Source organism: Corvus hawaiiensis, chromosome Z, assembly GCF_020740725.1.
Source record: "Corvus hawaiiensis isolate bCorHaw1 chromosome Z, bCorHaw1.pri.cur, whole genome shotgun sequence".
Taxonomy (NCBI): Eukaryota; Metazoa; Chordata; class Aves; order Passeriformes; family Corvidae; genus Corvus; species Corvus hawaiiensis.
Window position 1 is genome coordinate 53,066,049 of NC_063255.1, and position 21,843 is coordinate 53,087,891.

A 21,843-nucleotide genomic window follows, 5' to 3' on the forward strand; every position below is an offset into this window, starting at 1 on the left:
GAACTTACCACCACTGCTTCTGTATTAAGGTAACCTCTTCTTTGGGGATTTCAGCCACTGTGGTAATAGTTTAAGAACATACAGAAAAATGATATATCACTGAGCCTTTTCCACTGTGTGCTGAAAAGCATCTCGGCATCCCAGCAGAAAACAAATTAATACTTCTTCCAAACTCTGAAAAGGCAGGCTTTTCAGAAACCTGCCCACAGGCTGACTGGGAAAAAACCCAAACCGCTTATGATATGAAATAAGCAATGGTTTGAGAATCTCAGAATGGTTAGCAATAAATACTACTTAGAGAAGGCAGAAACTACAGTGCTATTAGGTTTAAGAATTTTAGTTTTTACCCAGCAGATTGTGGGTGTCAGAAGGTGGGTGAGTTGCTTAAAAAGAATAAAACCCAAACTTAATTTACACCTTCATTTTCCATGAGAGAATGTCAACCATAGCATTACGTTTAAAGTCCTAGGGCCTGTGAAATACAAAACTACTTGTCCATAATCAAGTTGTTTGATTTTACTACTGAAGAACCCCTAGAAAGGCTTCCACAACAACTCTAGTAAATAGTTAAATGCCAACTACGGTTCTGTTTTTAACACTGCTGGCTCCTATGAATTGTCTCTTAATTCTGAGTGCTTTTAAACGTTCAAAATTCATTTCCGGAGAGAAATGCAGGTTTAGCTACCAGACAAAGCTTCTTTTACTTTGCTTTCTCTGTTAGAGCCAGTGATTTGGTTTCTTTTTACAGGCCTTAACACCTCTTTCCTCACACTACTTCTCCTCTGGAGCTTAAACTATCCAAAGAGACCAAAACTACCTTTTTCATTCACTTCTAAAGACTTTGAATATAATCTTACTGATATGCTCCTGCTTTTAATCTCTTCTCCTAAGCTACCTGCATCACTTAACAGGACCAGCTGATGCAAAACAAGTTTCATAGGAAGAAGTCTTTCTTTTTGATACTGCAGCACAAAAGCCACAGACTCCCACAAAGAAAACCATGGAAACACACAAGGCCAGCTATACAGCTTTTTTGGGGGCATCTGATCTAAAAGAAATTGGAGCAAATACAATGCAAACAGTGTCTTCTACCCAAGACAGTCAACATGTTTTTCTAAATCCTGACAAAAGATACCAGCATTACCTTCCTTTTACACATCAGCAATCTCAAGTGAAGTATTAAGTAACAGTCCACACACAGTGTTCTTAAGGAGGCTAAAATTCCATGTCCAGATCTGGACTTTAACCATTAAGACCAGCTTTTCCCTTCTCAATTGAGCTTAGTATTTTAAACTTCTGAACTTTAAAATTTACGAGTCTGTTAAGAACAACATAAGGCTTAGAAAAATCAGATCAGCCTTTATTCAGCTGTGATAGGTACTACACACATTTATGCTCAACTGAGACCTTGGAAGAATCCAATTCATTTATGTGAAATATTTATAAGCTACAAATTTACAGGGGACCATCTTAATTACGCATTTTAACTCCCTGTACAAAGGGAACAAAATTATTCCCAGCATCACTCCTTATCTGAACCAGAATACCTCTTTCAAGAAAGCAACACAGAAGATTGCCATTAAAACTTCCTGAGATCTACAAAAAACAGAGCCTCCTATCTAGGAACCTCGGAGTACCAGTGGAAGATGCTTCAAACAACTGGAAGTAAAAGAAAAAGCCAGCTAATGTTTGAATTCCAAGAGGTTCTTTCTTAGGACTGTATGCTTTGCTTAGCGCTTTCTTACAAAGCCAGCTTTCTCCATTTCCATCTCTATCGGTACAAGCCCTTGTACAAGCCCTTTGCCACTGTTCTGTGAATAAAGAGGAAACTGTATGAAATCTCCTTCCTTCCCACTCTTGACAATCTCTTTCCTACCTCTGGTGGTGAGCTGGCTACCATGGAACTGGCAGCCTCCCCCAGAACAGGACATGTGTGTTCAGTGATCTTTGTCTTGACCTCTGGGTCTGCACTCCCTCTTACACCATCCCTGACTGACTCTTTGCTTGGTTGTTTTAGAGCACTTTTCCAACCATAAACTGCAGACAAAAACCTCCTCCCTGGTCTGGGACATTGGGGAAATGAAAAGGAACTGGGGAAACAAGCTTTTAAGGATAACTAGATAAATCCAGCAATGTCCAGTCGCAGAAACTAGTACCTTGGAGACCCAGTCATCTAAGAAAAACCTAAGGCTACACTGGGGATGGCTAGAAGAAAAACTACTTCGTGGCTCGTGAACATGCTGTGTTCTGGGCACCACACAAGAGAAGTGTTGCCTCATGACAATTACCCCACCACTTGTTTGCTTGCTCTCCATCCTGTAATTATGAAATTGAGTATTCCAAACTGAAGAAAACAAAAAAGTTTGTAAATCCTTGCTGAACTACATCCTATTTTTCTACCTGCATGATTTCACTGAAACAACACAGTGTGTGTTGCAGCGGGGATTACTGCAACATGTGTGAGACAGCAAGGCCCGTGGAAAAGAAATATGGACGGATTCTTGGTAGATGTTTCAGAGATGTTTATTTCTCCAGCCGCATGGCCGGAGCTCCGCCGAAAAACTGCTCAATCACGGGACCCGAGGGTCCTTCTGCCCGCGCAGGGAACACAAACCAACCAATGGGAACGAGGCTGAGCAGGGGCAGGGAAACTCCGTGCCTCCACCCCAGGGCCCTCTCCCAGGGCTCCATGGCAGGGGGAGGAACCCCAGCAATGAATTTTAAGACTACACCCCTACCACTCTCTTACCTGGGTTCTTTAACTAATTATGCACCCACCTTTTAGTAGGTATCTGGAGCCTATGATCTAACGCTACTAACTCTACAGTCATGTGAGAAAGCTGACATCAGCCTTTCCAAGGCAAGTACTCCAGTAACAGAAAGATTATTCTTGACAAATCCTTGACTGATATTAATGAACGCTATTCAAACCCTACATAAACTTGCTAATGCCATTCAAATTCTGCAGCTAGAACAAATTGAAATTTATGTATTGAAAGAAGATAATGCTTTTGACTGTCTAGCATAAGAAAGAAGAAATATCTATATCCTTATGAGAAAATCTTCCTACTGGGCCAAAACCTTCTCCTCTAGCATTTTAAATCTTTTTCCCATAGACTGAGCTGAGATTCAGTCTGCAGTAGCATTAGGATTATCAAACAACAGAAAAAAACCAATCAAAATCCTATTAAACAGCCTACCTCTTGAAATCTTCCAAAGCAGGCGAACAGCTTCATTAATGATAAACCTGTTTTTAGAAGTCTATTTAAATGATAATTCAACACACAATTTATGTTTCTGGGCCTCTGCTTCCTTGTACACTTCAAACTGCAGGTCAAATTTGCATTACAGCAGAAATATGGCCCTAACTAATACCGGTACTCATTAATTTCAGGCACCCTTGCAAGAACTAAATGGCCGTAGAATCAGTGATTGTTTTATTTGACAGTTTTTCAGTATGGTTCCAGTCTTGCATCTCAGTGAAATTTATCATACTTTTCAGATATTCAAACACAGAAATTGCTGAAGGTGCACCATGAGACACCATGCAAGTAAACAACCCATACAGAATGTGTAGGGATGGGGTCAGGATAGCCAAGGCAAAGCTGGAACAGGACTTGGCAAGAGGTGCAAAGAAGAAGAAGGGACTATGTAAGTACACAGGTCAGAAAAAAAAGACCAAGGAGAGTGTATGTTCACTGATAAGCACAAAGGGTGAATTGGTGGCAACTGATCTGGAGAAAGATGAAGAACTTCTACTGAGGTCTTCATCTCAGTCTTCATTGGCCTGGCAGTCAGGCCTCCCACTTCTCTCAAGTCCCTGATCCTCTAGATTTGTGTGCGGAGAAGTGAAGTCCCTCCCACTACAGGCAAAGAGCACATTCAGAACCACTTGAGGAAGCCGAACAGCCACAAGTATATTGGATCTGAAGACCCACATTACAGAGTACTGAGGCAACTGGTTGATGTTGCTAAGCCACTGTCCATCATATCTGAATTCGGGGCAGTTAGGGGAAGTCCCCAGTTACTGGAAAAAAGGGAACTGGAGACTGGTAAGTCTCACCTCTGTGCCTGCCAAGATCATGGTGAAGATCCTTCCACAAGATACGCTAAGGCACATATGAGACAAGGAGGTGACACAAGGCAGCCAGCAATTGTGCCTGACCAATCTGGTGGCCCTCTATGATGGAGTAATAGCAGTGGTCAACAAGAGAAGACCAACAGATGTCAACTATCTAGATGTGTAAGGCGTATAGTATGGGTTCCACATGATAGCCTCATCTCCAAATTTGAGACAGACTTGATGGAATTGGATGGAAGGTCTGCTCAGTGGGCAAGGAACTGGCTGGATGGATGCAGCCAGAGGGGCGTGGCCAGTGGCTCTATGTCCAGGTGGATACTGGTGACAAGTCCCTCAGGGCTCTGCCTTGGGACTGCTGCTCTTGAGTATCTTAATCAAAAACACACACAGTGGGATTAAGTGCACTCTCAGCACATTTGCAGATGACACGAAGCTGAGCTGTGCAGTTGACACAACAAAAGGATGGGATGGTAGACAGGGAGATACGGACAAACTTGAGAAATGGGCTCATGAGTTCAAGAAATCCAAGTGCAAGGTGCTGCACCCAGGCTGGAGTAATCCCAGACATGAGCACAGACTGAACTGAATGAGAACAGTCCTGCTGAAAAGGACTTGGGTGCTCTCACGGATGAAAAGCTGGACAAGAGCCAGCAATGCCCACTTGCAGCCCAGAAAACCAACTGCATCCTGGGCTGCATCGAAAGCAGCATGGCAAGCAGGTTGAGAGAGGGGATTCTGCCCCTCTGCTCCACAGTGGTGAGACCCCACCCGGAATGTTGCATCCATCTTTAGGGTCACCAGCATAAGGATGTGGACCTGTTGGAGCAGGTCCAGAGAAGGGCGACAAAGATGCTCTGAGGACTGGAGCATCTCTCCTCTTAGGACAGGCTGAGAAAGCTGGGGTTGTTCAGCCTGGACAAGAAAAGGCCCTGGGGTGACCTCACTGTGGCCTTTCAGTACCTTAAGTGCACTTACAAAAAGGAGGAAGAGGGACTTCTTTTGTGAGTAGATAGTGAATGAACAAGGGATAATGGTTAATGAAAGAAGGCAGGTTTAGACTAAATATTAGGAAGAAATTCTTTACTGTGAGGGTGGCAAGGCACTGAAACAAGAGAGGCTGTGGATTCCCCAACCATTGAAATATTTAAGGCCAGGCTGGATGGGGCCTTGAGCAACCTCATCTAGTGAGTGGCATCCTTGCACATGGCAGGAAGGTTGGAACAAGACTGAAGTCCCTCCCAAGCCAAACCATTTTGTGATTCTATGAAACTGCATTATTTTTGTGAAAAACTGTAATGCCTGCTTTTTCCCTGCTTTCCTACTTATTTGCGTTTTTCCTTGCATCACATCTTGCAAATAATCACTGTATAATTCTGCCTCTTAAAGTTACCTAGACACAAATTTTATCTCAAGTTTCTAGCTGTCTTTTATGTTCCGCACTTTTTCCTAATTTTCCAGTATCCCAAACATCTTCTGCTAGGCCATCTGAAGAGATAGTGTGTGGTGTCATGAAAAAAACCTAGAGCCAACATGGAGACTTCCCAACAGGTTAAATACATTGGTGGAGGAACAACAGCACCAGTGAAATTTTGCCAGAGGTAACAGAAATCAGATGGACAACTTTAGACAAAAGTACCACTTCCACAGTCTTTATTCTAAAAGAATAGCTCAACAGGGGGACTGGGATGGCAGGCAAAGCAAATCAACTTTGGAATGACCAAACAAATTTAAAATAGTTCCTTCACAGGCATCTTTATGATTTGTCACGAAAAGCACTCACAACTGACAATGAATAAACTCAACAGAGTAATTCCAGTTCTGCATAAAGTTATTTCTATTACAGTGTAATTATTTCTCTTTAATTAAATTAAGGAGCAGCATGTGCAAAGAGCACTCAAGGTGTTATCCAGACCCTCAGAGTACAGCTACCAGTATAATGGAGACAGAGATGTTTAGAACATGTGTTAGCTTTTTGTTTGTTTTAAGGCATAAAATTACTTGAATTTTCTTTAACAGTGCTAACTCCTCTCATCCTTTAGTAAGCTAGTAAAGATATTAAACTTCCTGGGTAAGAACCCTTAAAAACAGGCAGAGAAGTATCTTGAAAGCAATGTCTGATCCTGTTCTCTTTCCCTTTTTGTAGGAACCCAGAGTGCCAAGAATATTTCTCTGCCTGTTTTTAAGGGTTCTTACCTTCCTGTTTCCTGTTAATATAGACTTCTAAACCTAACTTCTAACCTCCAATCTATCTCAATCCTACAATTCTTCTGAGTTTTCTGAAAACTACCTTTTCATATAAACTTGCTAGGCAGATGGGTCCAAATTCTGCCCTGTCTCTGCAATGGACACAAAAATAGTGGCTATATTGACTCAATAGTGTCCTGTAAATTCCTCCCTTACCACCCTATGTGGCAAAATGTAGCAGCTGCTGTTAAAACTGAATGATGCGTCACTGTGTCAGCCTAATATTCACAAAGAATTCACATAACAACTTAGAAAACACAGTATTACAAAACTGCCTACATAATTTTAGATCACGTCACATTAACTAATTCAATTTGCTGCAGGTCTTAATGTTACAGATGCACAATATTCAACATTGCATAAAATGTCCCTGCTGTCCCTGAAACAGTTTAATCAGCCTCCAGTGTAAATGCTGTCAAAAAATACTGCTGGAGCTGAAGAAATTAGTTACAAGCACTATTATGCTTTCTCCAAAATTCCTGCTGTCTTTACTTGGTCCTTCAATATTCTGAAACCACAGGTAAGGCAAACAAGAGTACAAAAACAATATTACATGTTCAAAACCATATCTGTTATGTATTACCTTTTTTCTCTACTAGGAATTTCAAGGCTAGTGCTGGAAGAATTACTTACGAGTTGCCCATTCCTTACTTCAGCTCACAGTCCCATCTATACTCTTCCCACACACATATTAGCACCAATTACTAAGAGAGAAACATAACTTTGTACACAGGCAAGAAAAATGTGTTATTTCTGCTGAGCAGAATCTGCTTACACTGGCAAGAAAAATGCAAAACATATTCACTGCAGTATTTTGCCCACTTTCTTAAAACATTCTTAGCTACCTGCGATAACTTCACCTGATACTCTTCACTCATGTTATACAATCTGCTTAGCAAACCAGTATTTGGGTTTTCTGGATAAGAAAATTCAAGAATTTATTCACTATTGCATTATACCTTGACAGTGAGCTTTGCCAAATGCTGTAAAACCCAGATGCGATGGGACCAGGCATTGTAGTTGCTTGGATACCTCCCAGCAGCTTCGGAGCAGACATTCATTTCCTCCTGCACTAGTCGGTGAATTCTCTCCACGGGTGCTGCTCCCAAGTTTCCTTTAGACGCAAGATTGGGCAAGGAGTTTTCCTGAATTAGTTGTTGCAGCACCCATCGTCTGGTTAAACGATGTAAAGTGTTAATGGTGAGAGAGCAATTTTAAGAGGAAAAAAATAGTTTTTCATTTGCATAAATCAAATCTTTCCAGTATTTCTATTCTCTGAACTACACTGGAGCTAGGTAATGAGTGAGTAGTAAACAACCACCTGAACACTTGCCATACTGAAAGCTGTGACGCAAAGATCACACTCCAACTCAGCTGTACCAGTTTGCTCACCCTAAGTGATCATGGCTACTCACAGCATACTAAAACAAAACAGAAGGAAACAGCAAATTTATGAAAGAGTGCAAGCAGAATGTGTGTGAGATTTCTAATGAGCTCCTCTTTCAAAGTCTACCATAGCACTAAAATGAAGTATCCAAAGTGAGATAAAAGAAAGTGATTTAATAAAAAATTAACTCTGCTTAGTATCTTGTACATCTGGCAGTACTGCACACTGCAATTCAAATTTCTTTCTGTACATCACCAGCAGTAGCAAAGTCCAAAAGGTTTATGGTTTCAAGGGCTATAGGTATAAGCAAAACAAATGTTTTTACTGATGAATTACACATATTTGATTTCATGTGTCTGAGATAAGCACAGATTCCTAGATGTTTTGGGTTTTTATTTTACTCTGGACAGAGTTTAAGCAGTATTTTTAGAGGCAACCTCAATGCTGCATCTGTAGCCTGTACACAAAAGAGTCCTACAAAAATGGGTTACAGATGTGTGAACTTCTGCAGAGCAGCCCATGCTAATGGAATTGCAAAGGTCCAACATGGAATGCTCTAGAGAGATGGACATCCTCTGGTCTGAGACACAAAGGTTATCCTGTTTTGTACTGGCTCACATCAGTTCCAAAACCAATGATTGATACTTTCAGAAAGGTGTCACTCCTGGTTAAAAGAAATCAGTAAATAAAATAGAACTAATAAATTCATTTTCTTTACAGAGAGAATTCTATTTTACAAGCCATATATAAAATTATATATATATAAAATAGGTAAGTCAACCACTGTTTTAAGAAAATGGTTACTTCATCTGCTTTTTCTCTCATTTGAAAACATAATATACTTGTTCACTGGTAGGTTTCATACACATTGTATCTTTTCCTCTCAGTTATCAAAAAAAGACAAAGTATTGGAAGACAATATTAAAGATAATTTATAAGAATGCAATTTTAAACTCTCAGCAGAAAATTACAAGCAGTGTATGAACACTTTCTTCATATACACCATGTGTTTTAAATAAAGATGTACAGCCAAGCAAACCATGCTCTGACTGTTGTATAACAGTATTTTAGGATATGTGGTAATTTTGAAGACTTAATTTTTGATTTTTAAAAATGTCTTTAATCCAAACATCACCTCTTAGTATTTTTTAACTTCAGTCCAGAGGTATGCAAGAAATGGAAAATTCAAAAATAGTCTAGGCAGAAAATCTCAATGAGCATAGTCACTCTTAACAAAAGATATGTATTATTTCATTAACATCAGCTTCTGAGTAAAACCATAAAGACAAAGTATTTCAACTCTAATTATTTCAGTTTCTTAAAATGAGCATGTTTTACAAAACAAGGAATTCTGATAAATTATATATGCAGGAGAGAGTGGAAAAAATACAGACTTTATGGGCTCTCTGGCTACAACATCACAAAAAATATAAAATTAAATTAGAGCCACTTTCTAGACAATGCAATCACAATCTCAGAAGACTTAAAATATATTTTTGGAACCTGTTGAATACCATGGCATTATTTGGGTTTTAAGCAAGATTTCCTCCAATTAATTTGGAGTCACTTTCACCTTTGTTCCTATTGCTCTTACAGTTTCTGGAATTACTACAAACAAAGAATTGTTAAGTGACAACAGCAAAATCAATAGATATACTGACTGTATATGCACAATATATACCTGAACCCCCCAAAATATATAGCAGGAGGTCATCTGACAAAATGAATGACCGGTATTTTGACATCTTCAGTGAGTGTATCTGCCATGTATAAGAAAAAACAATGTGGATATGGTTTACTGTACTTTATTCATAGCCCCATTACAGGTTTTTGCATCTTCTGTCTGAGATGTAATACCATGAGGGAACAGAAAACCCCAAATTAGTCATTATGCTGATGCAGAAAAATATTTTTGTGAATCTTATTTTCTAACATGTATCAATTATGGTCAGCATATCCAAATCCAAGCCAAACATTTGTACAATCATCCTCAAATTTACTTTTCTGATATAGGCAAATAAGAGAAAGAACAACAAATTATGACACTATTAAAACACTCTCAATTGAAGTTTGCATGGAAATCATAGACAGAATTTTTTATTATTTCTAAAATACAAATAAATATAAAGAACCTAATGTTATGACTTATTTGATAAAAAGATATTGATCATCATAATGATATGGATGGCACCAGGTTCAGAACTATTAAAATGCAAAAAATCTTATTTTTCCAGTGTTAGCTACCATGTAGAAAAAGTAAACTACGACAAACTGCAAGATTTTTTTCCCATTATAACTACATAGTTTTGCTTCAAAGCCACAAGTTAGTAGCATGAGGATGATGAAAAGCAGCTGAACATGAAAATTAAAAACCAGTGCCGAAGAAATTCATTATTGTTGTTGCTGTATCAATGCAACTCCTTGGAATATTCCACATACTGCTTTCTAGGTTTACTTTGATAATTTTAAGCTCATGCATGCACTGACAAAGAAGAGTTTACCAACAACTTCCCCGTCTAAAAATTCTCATGTAGTAAGTTTTGTTATGTTCTTTATAGAGTACGAACCCCCTAATGCAGTATCAACTTTACAGCTGCCCTAGTGCTGGACATGTTAAACACAAACATTGCAAACTAGTTCCAAATGTGTTATATTTAAATCTCTCTAGAACTGTCTATAAAAGGATGACCTATCTTTTTATTTCTATCATGAAAAAAGATCACACATGTACAGAGTTTTTTGGTTTTTTTTTTTTTAAAGTTGAGCAATGGATCTATACTACACTTGGCTCTGCTACAGGCATTTTAAGGTCAGTCATGACTGAGATGGTGCATTTGAACAATTCTGGAGTTAGATTTTCCAAACATGTGATCTGTTATTTTAATGTCCACTAATGGTGACTGATCAATTTGGCTTAAGTTACAAATTATAAATTCACCAAACCAAAAAGACCAGTATTGAAATGGAAAAGAACCCAGCTTTGGTTATAAATATTGGCTTTAACAGTGTCTTTGCTTTCTGAAATGCCTGTAGACAAGCAATATAGTGGTAAGTTGTAAGGAAAGGAAAAACTTACAGTGCTCAAATACTTACTACTGATGGAATCAGAATTTCCAGGCTGAAAATTTTAGGTGCTGCAAGACATGATAAATCTCTAGGGAAATTTATCCTACCTCCAAATTTTATTTAAAAAGTACGCAGCAGAAAAGGTACATATGATTTCAGTTCTAAGTGTAGAATGTAGACACGTAGCTTCAAAAGTCAAAGCACAGTATTCTGCAATGACTAGTTCAAAGAATATGATAGATTTCTAGACATCCTCCTGCATCTATGACTCTCCTTAACCCAAGAACAGGAAACAAAAAAAACCCTAGGAAAAATGTTTGAGGAGTCAATAGAAGGCAAGGGAAACCAACCTATGAATCCATGTTTCTGGACTCTTTGGAAACTTGGTTAACGCCAGTTTTCCAAGATGCAAATCTTTAAGTGGATTTAAAGTGCCAGACAGTATTAATTCTTTCCTACAAAAGATAAAATAAATCTGTGTGAATGAAAGTAGTAACCTGAAAACAGAACACAAATCCCAGTAACAAATTGCATGGCATTTCCTTTGTATCAGAACAGAACTTCACTGTCAAACTACACGAGTTAAAAAACCCTTTAGTGCATTAATCCATTCAACTGTACTACCCATATGTGCACAAAGAACTTCATGTGAACACATACAACCCATTAGTTCTCAAACCTACCCAGAAATCACTGAGTCAACTACCAGTAGGGTTACATACATGAATAAACATCCCTTCTTGAAATTAAGCCCTTAAGTAATTGTGTATAACTGAAAATACTCTTACACATAGCACTCCTCCACACTTACTCTTAGTTTTTAAATACTGTTCGAGATAGAGTGTCAAGGTTCCCTAAATTTATAAAGAAAAGGGGAATATTCTCTCTGCGTAGACTGTTTTACAAACTTAACAAAAAGGCTGAAATTGCTGAGTTAACTTAAATGTAAAACAATCTCTGCTTAAAAAAAAATTTACCCTGACAGAACAATGTTCCTCCAACACAACCCTTCCCAAAGTACTTCCAACAGACACAGCAAAATGAAAATCTGTACTTGGCTTTCTTACCTTCTTTACACAGAATTCCTTGCCCCTCACCCTCTTCTTTCTAGCTTTGTATAACTGTTATTGCCTGTGCTGAGCATGTTTGTAGGCATCACCCCATCTCTGGTTACTTCAAGGGCACTATTCTTCATATCTTATTCTCCAATCTAGTAGGTAGCAGCTTTGAAGTAAAGATACAGTAACTTCCAAAGCTACCATGTGCAGAAAGAAAACACACATTTCCCAGAACCTGCAGAAGTCACAAGTGAAAACTGAGAGTGCAAGAAGCAGCAGCAATTTTGGTATGGGTTTGGGTTTTAGTTTGGTTTTTGTAATAATTTCTGATTCATCATGATAGGCATGGCTCCAGTAAGTGAGGAGCAGATGATCAACTTTCTGACCAAAAGACCCCAGTGGGATGGGAGAAAATATATTCTGGAAAGATCTGCTATCAAATAAGAAGGCAAAACTTCTCTGCAGTCTGTCACAGAACACATAATGCTGTCCTAAAGTTATGGCCTGAGTCTCACAAACAAATTGACATATTTCCTTTCTGTGAGTACATATTTTCTGTCTGACTTGATAGCTTTCAGTAGGAAACTGACTCCATATGGTACTTTGGCTTTGTGTTGCTGTAATTGAATCTTACAACCACAGTCAGAAGCTAATGGTTGCAACACTAACAGTGAGCAAATATTACTGAAAATTGAAGCAGAGTGGGGAAATATATAAATCCTTGTCAGAAGTTTTGCTTCTGATAGCTACTGGGACATTTATTTTTATCTCAACAAGGTTCCAGCATGCTTCAGATGGGATGCTTTCAGCCGGTTTTTAACAGGCAGTTCAGATATACCAACCAGAAGTGGCAGACTGACCAGACCGTTCTGTGCCAGTGCACTCACTTTTGGAAAACAGACAAAAGAAAGATTCAGGGTCAGCACTGGAGCGGGTGGAACAATTGCCTCATTACTGCAATGCAAAAGGTGATGTTTTGGTAAAAATGACACACGGAATGAAAATACAGCCGAGATCAGTCTGAATCTTAAAACAAATACATGTTCATATTTAACAAAAATTTAGATTACCAGGCCATCTACCTCTCAAAACCTAAACTTTCAGTGAAGAAATCGCTCTTTCCGTATTAAAACATTCACTGTAAGTAAATAGGCTCACACTTAACACACTCTTAAAGTAAACTTCCTCTTTTGCAAAGTTGAGGAGCAGTGCAGACAAAGATCCACCTTCACTGCTGTAGTAGAAAAGCTGTTTTCAGCTGTATTTATTTTCAAATGAGAGATTCTCCCATTCACGAAGGACTGCAAACACAGTATGACTGAAGTACCATACACACCCACATAAACCTCCTCTAAGCTCTTTCAGCTAACATCCAACCTGGGATACATAACTTCTAGCTCACTTCCTTGCCATGTGGATCACAGATAATGTTTCAGCCTTAAGGATTATAGCTCCCACAAAAGATAATCTGGAATAATTTAGACTTGCTGCTTCATGCTGACACCTTTGAAGTCATTCATATCTGACAGCAGTTATGTTTGACTTTTGAGAGTGTCTTGTTACCTAATGTCTTTTCATCAATTGTACATGGCAGGAAGTAAAACAAGAAGAACAAAGGCATTTATGACAATTCCTTTACAATCACTTACATAAAAGTTTTGGTCATTTTAACTTGCAAGAGTTTTCAACTTCTTTGTCCTTCAACAGGACAACTGAATTTAGTATCAACAGCTGGAGATATCCCTTATGCCATTCAGTGTAACAGGGGTTCCTCTCTCAGTTCCAGGAAGTGACACATCTCCTATTCTTTAGTATGTCTTCCTCTGCTGTAGAGTTACCTCTTGCTCAGGTCTCAGGGTTTAGGTTATAGTTGCTGCCCTTCTGTAACTTCCCAGTCATTTCTGATTTAAAAAAGTAAAAAAAACCAAATCTATATAGTAGGCACATTACAATTGTTCAGAATAGCTCCAAAGTCAAAGTAGACTATGTAGCCTAGATCACATGTTTAAAGTTCTGTGTTCTCCTGTGCTTCATTAACCAGACACAACTTTCTGGGATCGCCAGCTGAGCTGAAATGCTCATTTGTCTTCCACAACACCATTTTAGTCTTCTGACTTGGCTCTGCCAAGTCCTGTGTCCTTTCCTAGGACAGGATTTCCTTTTCTTCCTCTATCTTCAAGTTCAGTGCTACTGAGTCAACCACTATCTCTGAAGCTCTCATCAGAATTCAACATACAAAAAAGGGATTATCCCAGTCTAAAATGAAAGAGTCAATAAATTATAAGAAACACACTGTGTGCAGGGCTGCTATTCAGTAAACAACTAGAATACTTTTTATTTTTCAGGCTACTTAGCATCTATGATGATTTTTTCCCTTAAAATAAAGCAGTGAATTTGTGTATGGAGAATGCAAGATGAACCTGGCATCACAAACATCCTCTGAGCAACAAGAAACTAATCATCCCACAACAGATCCATCATGTTCTGCAAGCAGAGTGCAAATCTCATACAATTAGTTCTCAGCTCGGACTACCTCAGGATAACAATTTATCACCAGCATCTGTACAGAACACAGTCTGTTCTTTGTAACTGATTATGCCACACATCTGTCTAGCTTGACCTGTAACTTCACAGAGAAGCTGAAATATATGTCAACATAACTAAAGTGCCTACCCTTCAAAAAAGCAAACTTCCAGCAGGAGCCTAAAACAACGTAGGGCCAGATTCAGCAAAGCAGCTCCTTGGCCTCCCGAGAAACTGACTAGCTTGTGTAACAAGTACTTCTCTCTGGATGCTAAACAGAGCTTCAAAGACACACTGACTGGTAGATCACTAGTCAGGAATTTGGGGAGTAAGGCTACCTTCTGCAGTAATTGTATATTTTGATAAATCATAAACATCATAAAAGAGAAAACAATCCTCATCCATACTCCTTAACATTTTTAATTCCACTTACAACTTTGAACTACTCTTCTCATGCACATAAAAGCTAACTCAGCTGTCAGGCAGAAAAACAGCCAGACTGATAAGGATGAATGCATCTGCAATAAAAGAAAGTCCACAAAACATAAACCAAAAATCAATTATAAGTATCATACAATTTAGATTACTGTAACATCTTGTACTTATACAAGCTCCTAATTCCATTTTATCACTTGCAAGCCACTCAAGCTATACATTTTCATGACAGTAAACCCTTTGCTATCACATTCATCCCCCATTTTTAGACCTGAGATGCTAGAAAGATACAGATCACAGCAGAATCCTTCAGAACTACTTCGCAAAGAAGAAAAAAGAAAAAGCTGGATTTGCCATAACTAGGGCTGACAGCTACACGCAGCCATCATTTTTCTAGGTCATTTTGTTAATGCACCAACTACAACAGTGCACCTTAACTACAGAAGTGCTGTTTTCCATGAATGCACTCCCAGAGACTACCAAAATTTTGTCAGCCCTCCAGCCCTCCTGAAACTACAGCTTTAAGACTGTCTCCAGTCTTACCTAGGCAGCAGAAAGAGAATATTCCTCCGAGATTTACAGAAAAGTCTTAAGATTACAAAGTTGTAAGGACCTGATGTTTCCGCACCTCCTGAAGAGCAAGAAAGTAAATTCCTGCTCCTCCTCCATCATGTCTCCTGGACAAGTTCAACAGGTACAAGAAAGGAGAGGGGAGGAGGGAAATGTGTTTGAAATAAAGGGCAGACACCTTCCCCGCTTCTCTTGCGGTGTAGCTACAGAGGTCTACTCAGCTATGATAGCCTGCACTAGTAGTGGCAGCAGACTGAGCTGGAACCTGGAAAGAACTCACAGAGGGGTAAAAATGAAAACAGTGAATACACACAGCAGACATCAGTTGAGCACTACCCTCATTAACTGCAGGAGGAAAGAGGAATGGTAGTTTAGTGGGACTTATACATGTGAAAATGTGGTGCAAACATGTGCCTTCATATGCACCGCAATCTTTAGCCTGCACTAAAAAAAAAAAACCCCAAAACCACCCCCCCCCAAAACCAAACCCAACCAAACAAGTAGACCCCACAAACAAAAAACCCAACCAACCAACCAAACCCAATAAAAACCAAAAAAGGGCAGTCTTAAACTATCTGCAGTATACAGGAAAGAAGAGATTTTTAACATTCCTTCAGTACTTCTTAGCTGACAAGTTCTTGCTGTGTCACTACCTACCACTTGAAACAAAGCTTTCAGCTTGCTCATGTAAGGCTCAGGTCTTTCCGATGGCATTTTCTGAGTGCAACATACCTCACGTTCCAAGCAGTGGTGAAGTCGGGGTTCAGCAGTAGCAGGGTACATGTGATATCTATCAGCTCTACAACAATGGAACAAGAGACATTAGGATTAGTAATGATCTGCACACAGCACTGATCTCTCCGCAGTCCCTTACTCATTCCTCAAAGTCTCTCCGCTACGGGCTGCTGTACCTGTGGATGACCACCTCTGTAAAATACTGCTCTGTCTCATTCCAGAAGAAATGCTAGCTTAATTTAAGAGGGAGCAAGATCTGCCATATACTCCCTTTCCATTTTTTAAAATAATGAACTGAGTATGCCCTCAGCAAGGAAAGATAGTTATACAAAATCCTTGAGTATTCAGTGATTTTAACTGCACACACACTATGTATGAGAAGCAGAGAACTCTTCAAAGAAGATCCAAAGATTTTTAAATACTACAGAGAAGTAAAAATATACCCTACTATTTTAGTATGTAGTATATGGCAGCTAAGCATTAAGTATATGGCAGCTGCAGATGGCTGCCATATACTCTACTGTTACAAAAAATACACACACTATAAAAAACCTGTAGCTAAAAAATGAAACACCACAGCTATGAATAAGAATTACAAAAGTACTCCCTATTGAACTGCACAGAAAACACTTTAAATACACTGTGAAGTGCTTCAGATTGAAACTTTAAGACTAATTCAGTAAAAATCCTAAGCAAAACTCACAACACTTGTTTGCATCCCTGCATTTAAGCACTGTATACTGTAGATTTATGTATTACCCTTATTTTTAACTATGTCATAAAAACTGAATGTGACTATCCAAGCTTTTACTGTCAATTAAATTTGGCTACAGTCTCTCCTAATCACCCTGCTTTTAGCATACTAATTAGATAGTACTTCTGGTGATTTCCAGCAAATAAGAGGTACTTTATTACTTGAAGGAAGAAGATGGTGCTCATGGAAACAGATCTCTGGTTAATATGACTGTAAAATGAACTGTTAAGAAGTCGTTGAAAAAATTCAACAGTAACGGGACATAAATTAATTCAAAATGCAAAGGGACACAGCTTCACACATCTTTGAAATGGAAGTTAGTACTTGAGTAGGTGAAAAAGTGAAATACCTTCATGTATTACTGGGTGACTGATTGATCATTTATGTCCAGCAAAGAAATTTTGTGGCTTTCATAATGTCCTTCCTTATGAGGAACATGCTAAGCCATCATATAATGCAAGGGGTGATGGGGGGTGTGGTGTGGAAGTCTTTAGTGTACTGTTGACTTTGCACTAAGCTGTGATGTTTTGAAAACTGTCTCAAGGAATGAACTTAACTTTCTATTTTCACAAGTTTTAGTCAAACCCCTCTCTGCTGCCAAGGAATAAATATTTCTCATATGTGCAAAGCTTCTTCCTAATTTACTGCTTGAATGTACCAATATTTTTCCTTGGTATACCCAATTCCTGAACAAGAAGTATTTCAACACCCATTTAATTTTTTGCAGCTGACTATCCCAATTCAAATAACCAGGACTACCCACATACACAAAATTGAACATACATAAAATTAAACATCTGCTAAGTGTTTTGTGGCTACTGCTTCAATTTTACATTCAAAAGCTAGTTTGGCAACATTTAACAAAACATCAGTTTTATAAGGAGGTACAGTTAAAATTGTGAGCTGTGATTGTTTCATGTACATTTTCCATTTTACCTACAATAATGGTTTTAGTAACTATTAGGTACTACCACTGTACATGTTACATACACATCAAGCAAAAGTTTATTACAACCTATTTCAGTCTTCTGAATACTTTTTAGGAAAGATTTTCAAAGTCCACTTAGAACCATACAGTTTGTTTAGTCATTATTTCCAATTAATACGACCATTCTGGTAATCTCATAGGTCTGTAACAGCACTCAATCAAGTCCAACTTACACAGAACATTTTGTCCATTTTCCCATTACATTTAACATTTTGTCCATTTTCCCATTACAGAGGTTCACTGCATCCTGAACCTTACCAAAGGAAAGATAAAAGGAAAATCTCCAAGTAATATCCAATTCTTTCATGTCAATGTTCTTTGATGTAAGTAACAGTTGAACAGTCATGAAGTGTAGATTCTGAGCCAGAGATGTGAAATGACACAATTTGGTAACCTCTGAGCCACTTTTCAATAGAAAGTCTTATGACAGGTCTGGGACACAATTCTAGTAGTTGCCAGCTATTTCCCCGTGTCAGTAATAAAACCCAACATATCTTATAATTTAAAATTACTTTCTACTAGATACATTTTAGGCAAACTACAGCATTATAGGTGCTCACACTGAACATGCCCTTTTGCACATTAAAGTCTCCCCAACTGCAAAATGACGAATAAAACAATAAGGTTTTAGCTTACTTTTTAAATATGGCTATATCCAATTTTTTAGACATTCTGGGAGCAGTTTGTAACAATTTCAGAAAACCATCTTGACATAATATAAATAGCACGCATGCATAAATTTTAAAAATATTGGAGAAAGGATAAGAACATATTGTAAAATTCAGATTTCTAAACTGAAATAGTTGCAAGAGAAGCAGTCATTATTCTGGATTCCAAGTATCCAAAAGAAACTGTAACTAAATTAAACACCTGTGTCACTAACCTACCAATGAATGACTATAAAGTACCTTCTTCTTCCAAGATCCCATCAGAAAAAATATCAGATGCCACATCTAAAAACAGACACTTAAATCTGTTTTTCTGCTCTGTTCTATTTTAAATGGCTTACAGTGACTCAAACAAAACAGAATAGGTAACTAGAGACTACATCTGCAATCACCATTTATAACAAGCTTCAACAGAATATACAGCTGAGCTCTGAAGCAGTAATAGACAAATCTACCTCTTTACTAGATGCAAAAGAAAACAACTACCCTGCCAAATTCCAAGCATACACTTTTGTCAAAAGCAATCTGGAGCCAAATCCTTCAGAATACTGAAAAAAAAATGTAACATCTCGTGACAGGGTATACATACTTATGACACATTAGAGACAAGTCTCTAAGCCAACCTGGGAAAGATTTTTGCCTTCATTCTCTCCACCACTGCAGTTCAGTTTCTGCTAAAACCTTCTATCAAATTTGAAACTTAATTATGGTAAAACATACTAAACTCCTTTTCAAACAGGTCATTAAGATTAAGGCCCTGATTGTGTTTTACAGTGGTTACAGAAAACCTCAGCAGACATGAAAATGCTGTAGATCACCTCTTCTCACGCATCTGAAACCGACTTTTGTAAGTGAAGAGACAAAGCAGAATGGAGTTTCATTTTCAAAAGAAAGCCAAACAAGTTGCAGGCACTAAAATTCATCCTACTGCCGTATTCATTGACAGAGTTTTCTGAGCTGCATTTTGAGAGGAAGGGTTCTGCAAGGTTTCACCCATGAGGGAAGCAGAGGCTCACAGACACCATCCCTGTGGCATCACGGCGCGTCACCACAACAAAGCACCTGCACTGCTGTGACTGCAGCAGGGTGCTAGCACACAGGTAATGGCTATCAGTCATCTTCAGACATCCGAAAACATGACACAGATCTCAATGTTTGTAGTTTGGCTTGAAACAAGAAGTTTCTGTCTGTGTGGAAACTTCAACGGTGAGACTTCACAGTAACACTTGACACCAAAATGAAGTCTCCCTGCTGGAGATCTGCAGCATAATAACAATACACATCCCAAACTCATACCTCTGACCTCCAAAAGCACTGCAATGAGAACCACTGGTGTCGCTAAGATTGCCTGTGCTAGCAGGTTCAACTGTTCAAATGTTGAAGTTTGTATCTCACTATGTGTCAGTCAACATTAGTTTTATTCCCTGTATTAAATCTCTTTTTATTGATTTTGTAGTCATCTGCATTATAAATGAGTGTCTGGAGTGATGTCACAATCACCAGTTTCTATCAAAACTGAATAAATCAGCAGCAGCTTGGTGGCAGTTATCAAAAAGATCCTGGTTTCTAACCATAGAACACAAAGGCCAAGAAGAAATGAAGTTACTTATGTTAGCAATACACATCCCCTAGGAATAGAGTCTTTTAAAGATGTCTGTAATGACAAAAAATATTAAAGAAAATAAATTCTGTGAAAATAAAAAATAAAGGGCAATGTAAAAATTTTAAAGTCCATAAAATACTCTTCCTAGATAATCACATAATGACATGACGTCAACCCTCTGGGAGGAGTGTGAGAAACACAATGACACAAAAACACACAAAAAAAATCTGTTAGACAAAAATAAAATACAATCAACAGGTCAGTCATACCCAGCAACACATGAAAACACTCCAACTTCTTTGAGCAACTCTTTTGAAGGGTAATAAATTCTAAGGATCAAGCCAGTGCACTGTTACTCTAACACACCCAAGGTGTACAGCTAGCACTGGAAGACTGCATGTTGCCAGGTGAATGCATTCCTCCTTGTCACAATCTGCCTTGACTGCCATTTTATGCCACTCTTTCCAAAAGGCTTGCATTATGCATCTGTATGTTTGTAATAAGGAATCAAAGTGTGTTTAACAAATCTAAGTGTGTTTAGCGGATCTAGACTCTGCCACCAAGTAGACAAAAGTAGGCAACATTCACTGCCTTAAGAATGCTCCTACTCCAAGATCCACTAAAGACCTCAACCTTCTTTTCCATATCATCCCTGAATGCAAAAGAAGCTCAAGTGCACATTTACAGACTTGAGTCTATAAATGTGACTGTGCTGTACACTGCACTTCAATGAGAATCGATGCACAGCTGGGTTCATCCACTTAAAGCAAAACAGACTACAGCAATAAAATACTAAAGAAGAGAAAAGCAGGTATCAAAAGAGAGATGCTACTGACCAGACATCTCCTCCTGATCTACACTGCTATTTAGAAGACACCACAACAATAAACAAAAAACTTGTTTCATAAACTAGTTACTCTTTTTCATTCTTACTCTGAACAGGACACCTTATAAGTAGTCAAATACCTCCTATGTCACATCTGTTCATAATTCTTTATTTTGAATTTTTTTAAAGAACATATACCAAAGAATTTTTCATGCAAGTTAAAACCAACTAAAAACCAAACCAAAGCAAAGAGATGAGAAAGGAAATAAAACTTTACAATTACCAAGCTGTAGGGACTAGTACTTTGTGGTACCTCTTCATCTGAAACACTGCACTCATTTCTTACTTTAGATATATGCATTACCACATTTTCCTTCTGACTCAGGAAAACAGGAGGAAATTCTTTCCGTATCAACTAACATCGCTTCCCTAAATAACTCATTCAAGTAAGCTGTCTCCCTCTAACCTTTCCAGTTTGGGCAAGAGAGAAAGAAATTACATTTTCAACTAGATGATCCTACAACTTGTTTAAGCTGTTAAGATGCACAATCCAAAGCCTGCTCTCCTCAGTAACCATCACTTCTTCCAGAACAGGTTAAGCTGGCATTAACAAGGGTAAATGATCCGGAGAAGGGCATTAAGTGCACCCTCAGTCAGTTTGCAGATTACACCAAGCTGGGTGGGAGTGCTGATCTGCTGGAGGGTAGGAAGGCTCTGCAGGGGAATCTGGACAGGCTGCATTGATGAGCCAAGGCCACTTGTATGAGGTTCTGATAGGTCTTGCCCCTGGGTCACAACAACTCCATGCAACACTACAGGCTTGGAGGACAGTGGCTGGAAAGATGCTTGGTGGAAAAGGACCCAGAACTGTTGGCCAGAACCAGCTGAATGTGAGCCAGCAGCGT

General features: G+C 38.6%; 1 protein-coding gene across 2 annotated transcripts in view; it reads right to left on the bottom strand.

Moving 5' to 3' along the window:
* PTAR1 (protein prenyltransferase alpha subunit repeat containing 1) overlaps positions 1 to 21,843 on the bottom strand; it is a 29,769-nt gene that overhangs the window by 1,418 nt on the left and 6,508 nt on the right. For both annotated transcript variants that reach the window (XM_048292380.1, XM_048292378.1), the window contains exons 3-5: positions 16,097 to 16,163; positions 11,129 to 11,233; positions 7,285 to 7,498 (exon numbers count right to left, since the gene is read on the bottom strand). In XM_048292380.1, the coding sequence (XP_048148337.1) occupies positions 7,285 to 7,498; positions 11,129 to 11,233; positions 16,097 to 16,163 (386 nt within the window). The remainder of the gene's footprint in view (positions 1 to 7,284; positions 7,499 to 11,128; positions 11,234 to 16,096; positions 16,164 to 21,843) is intronic.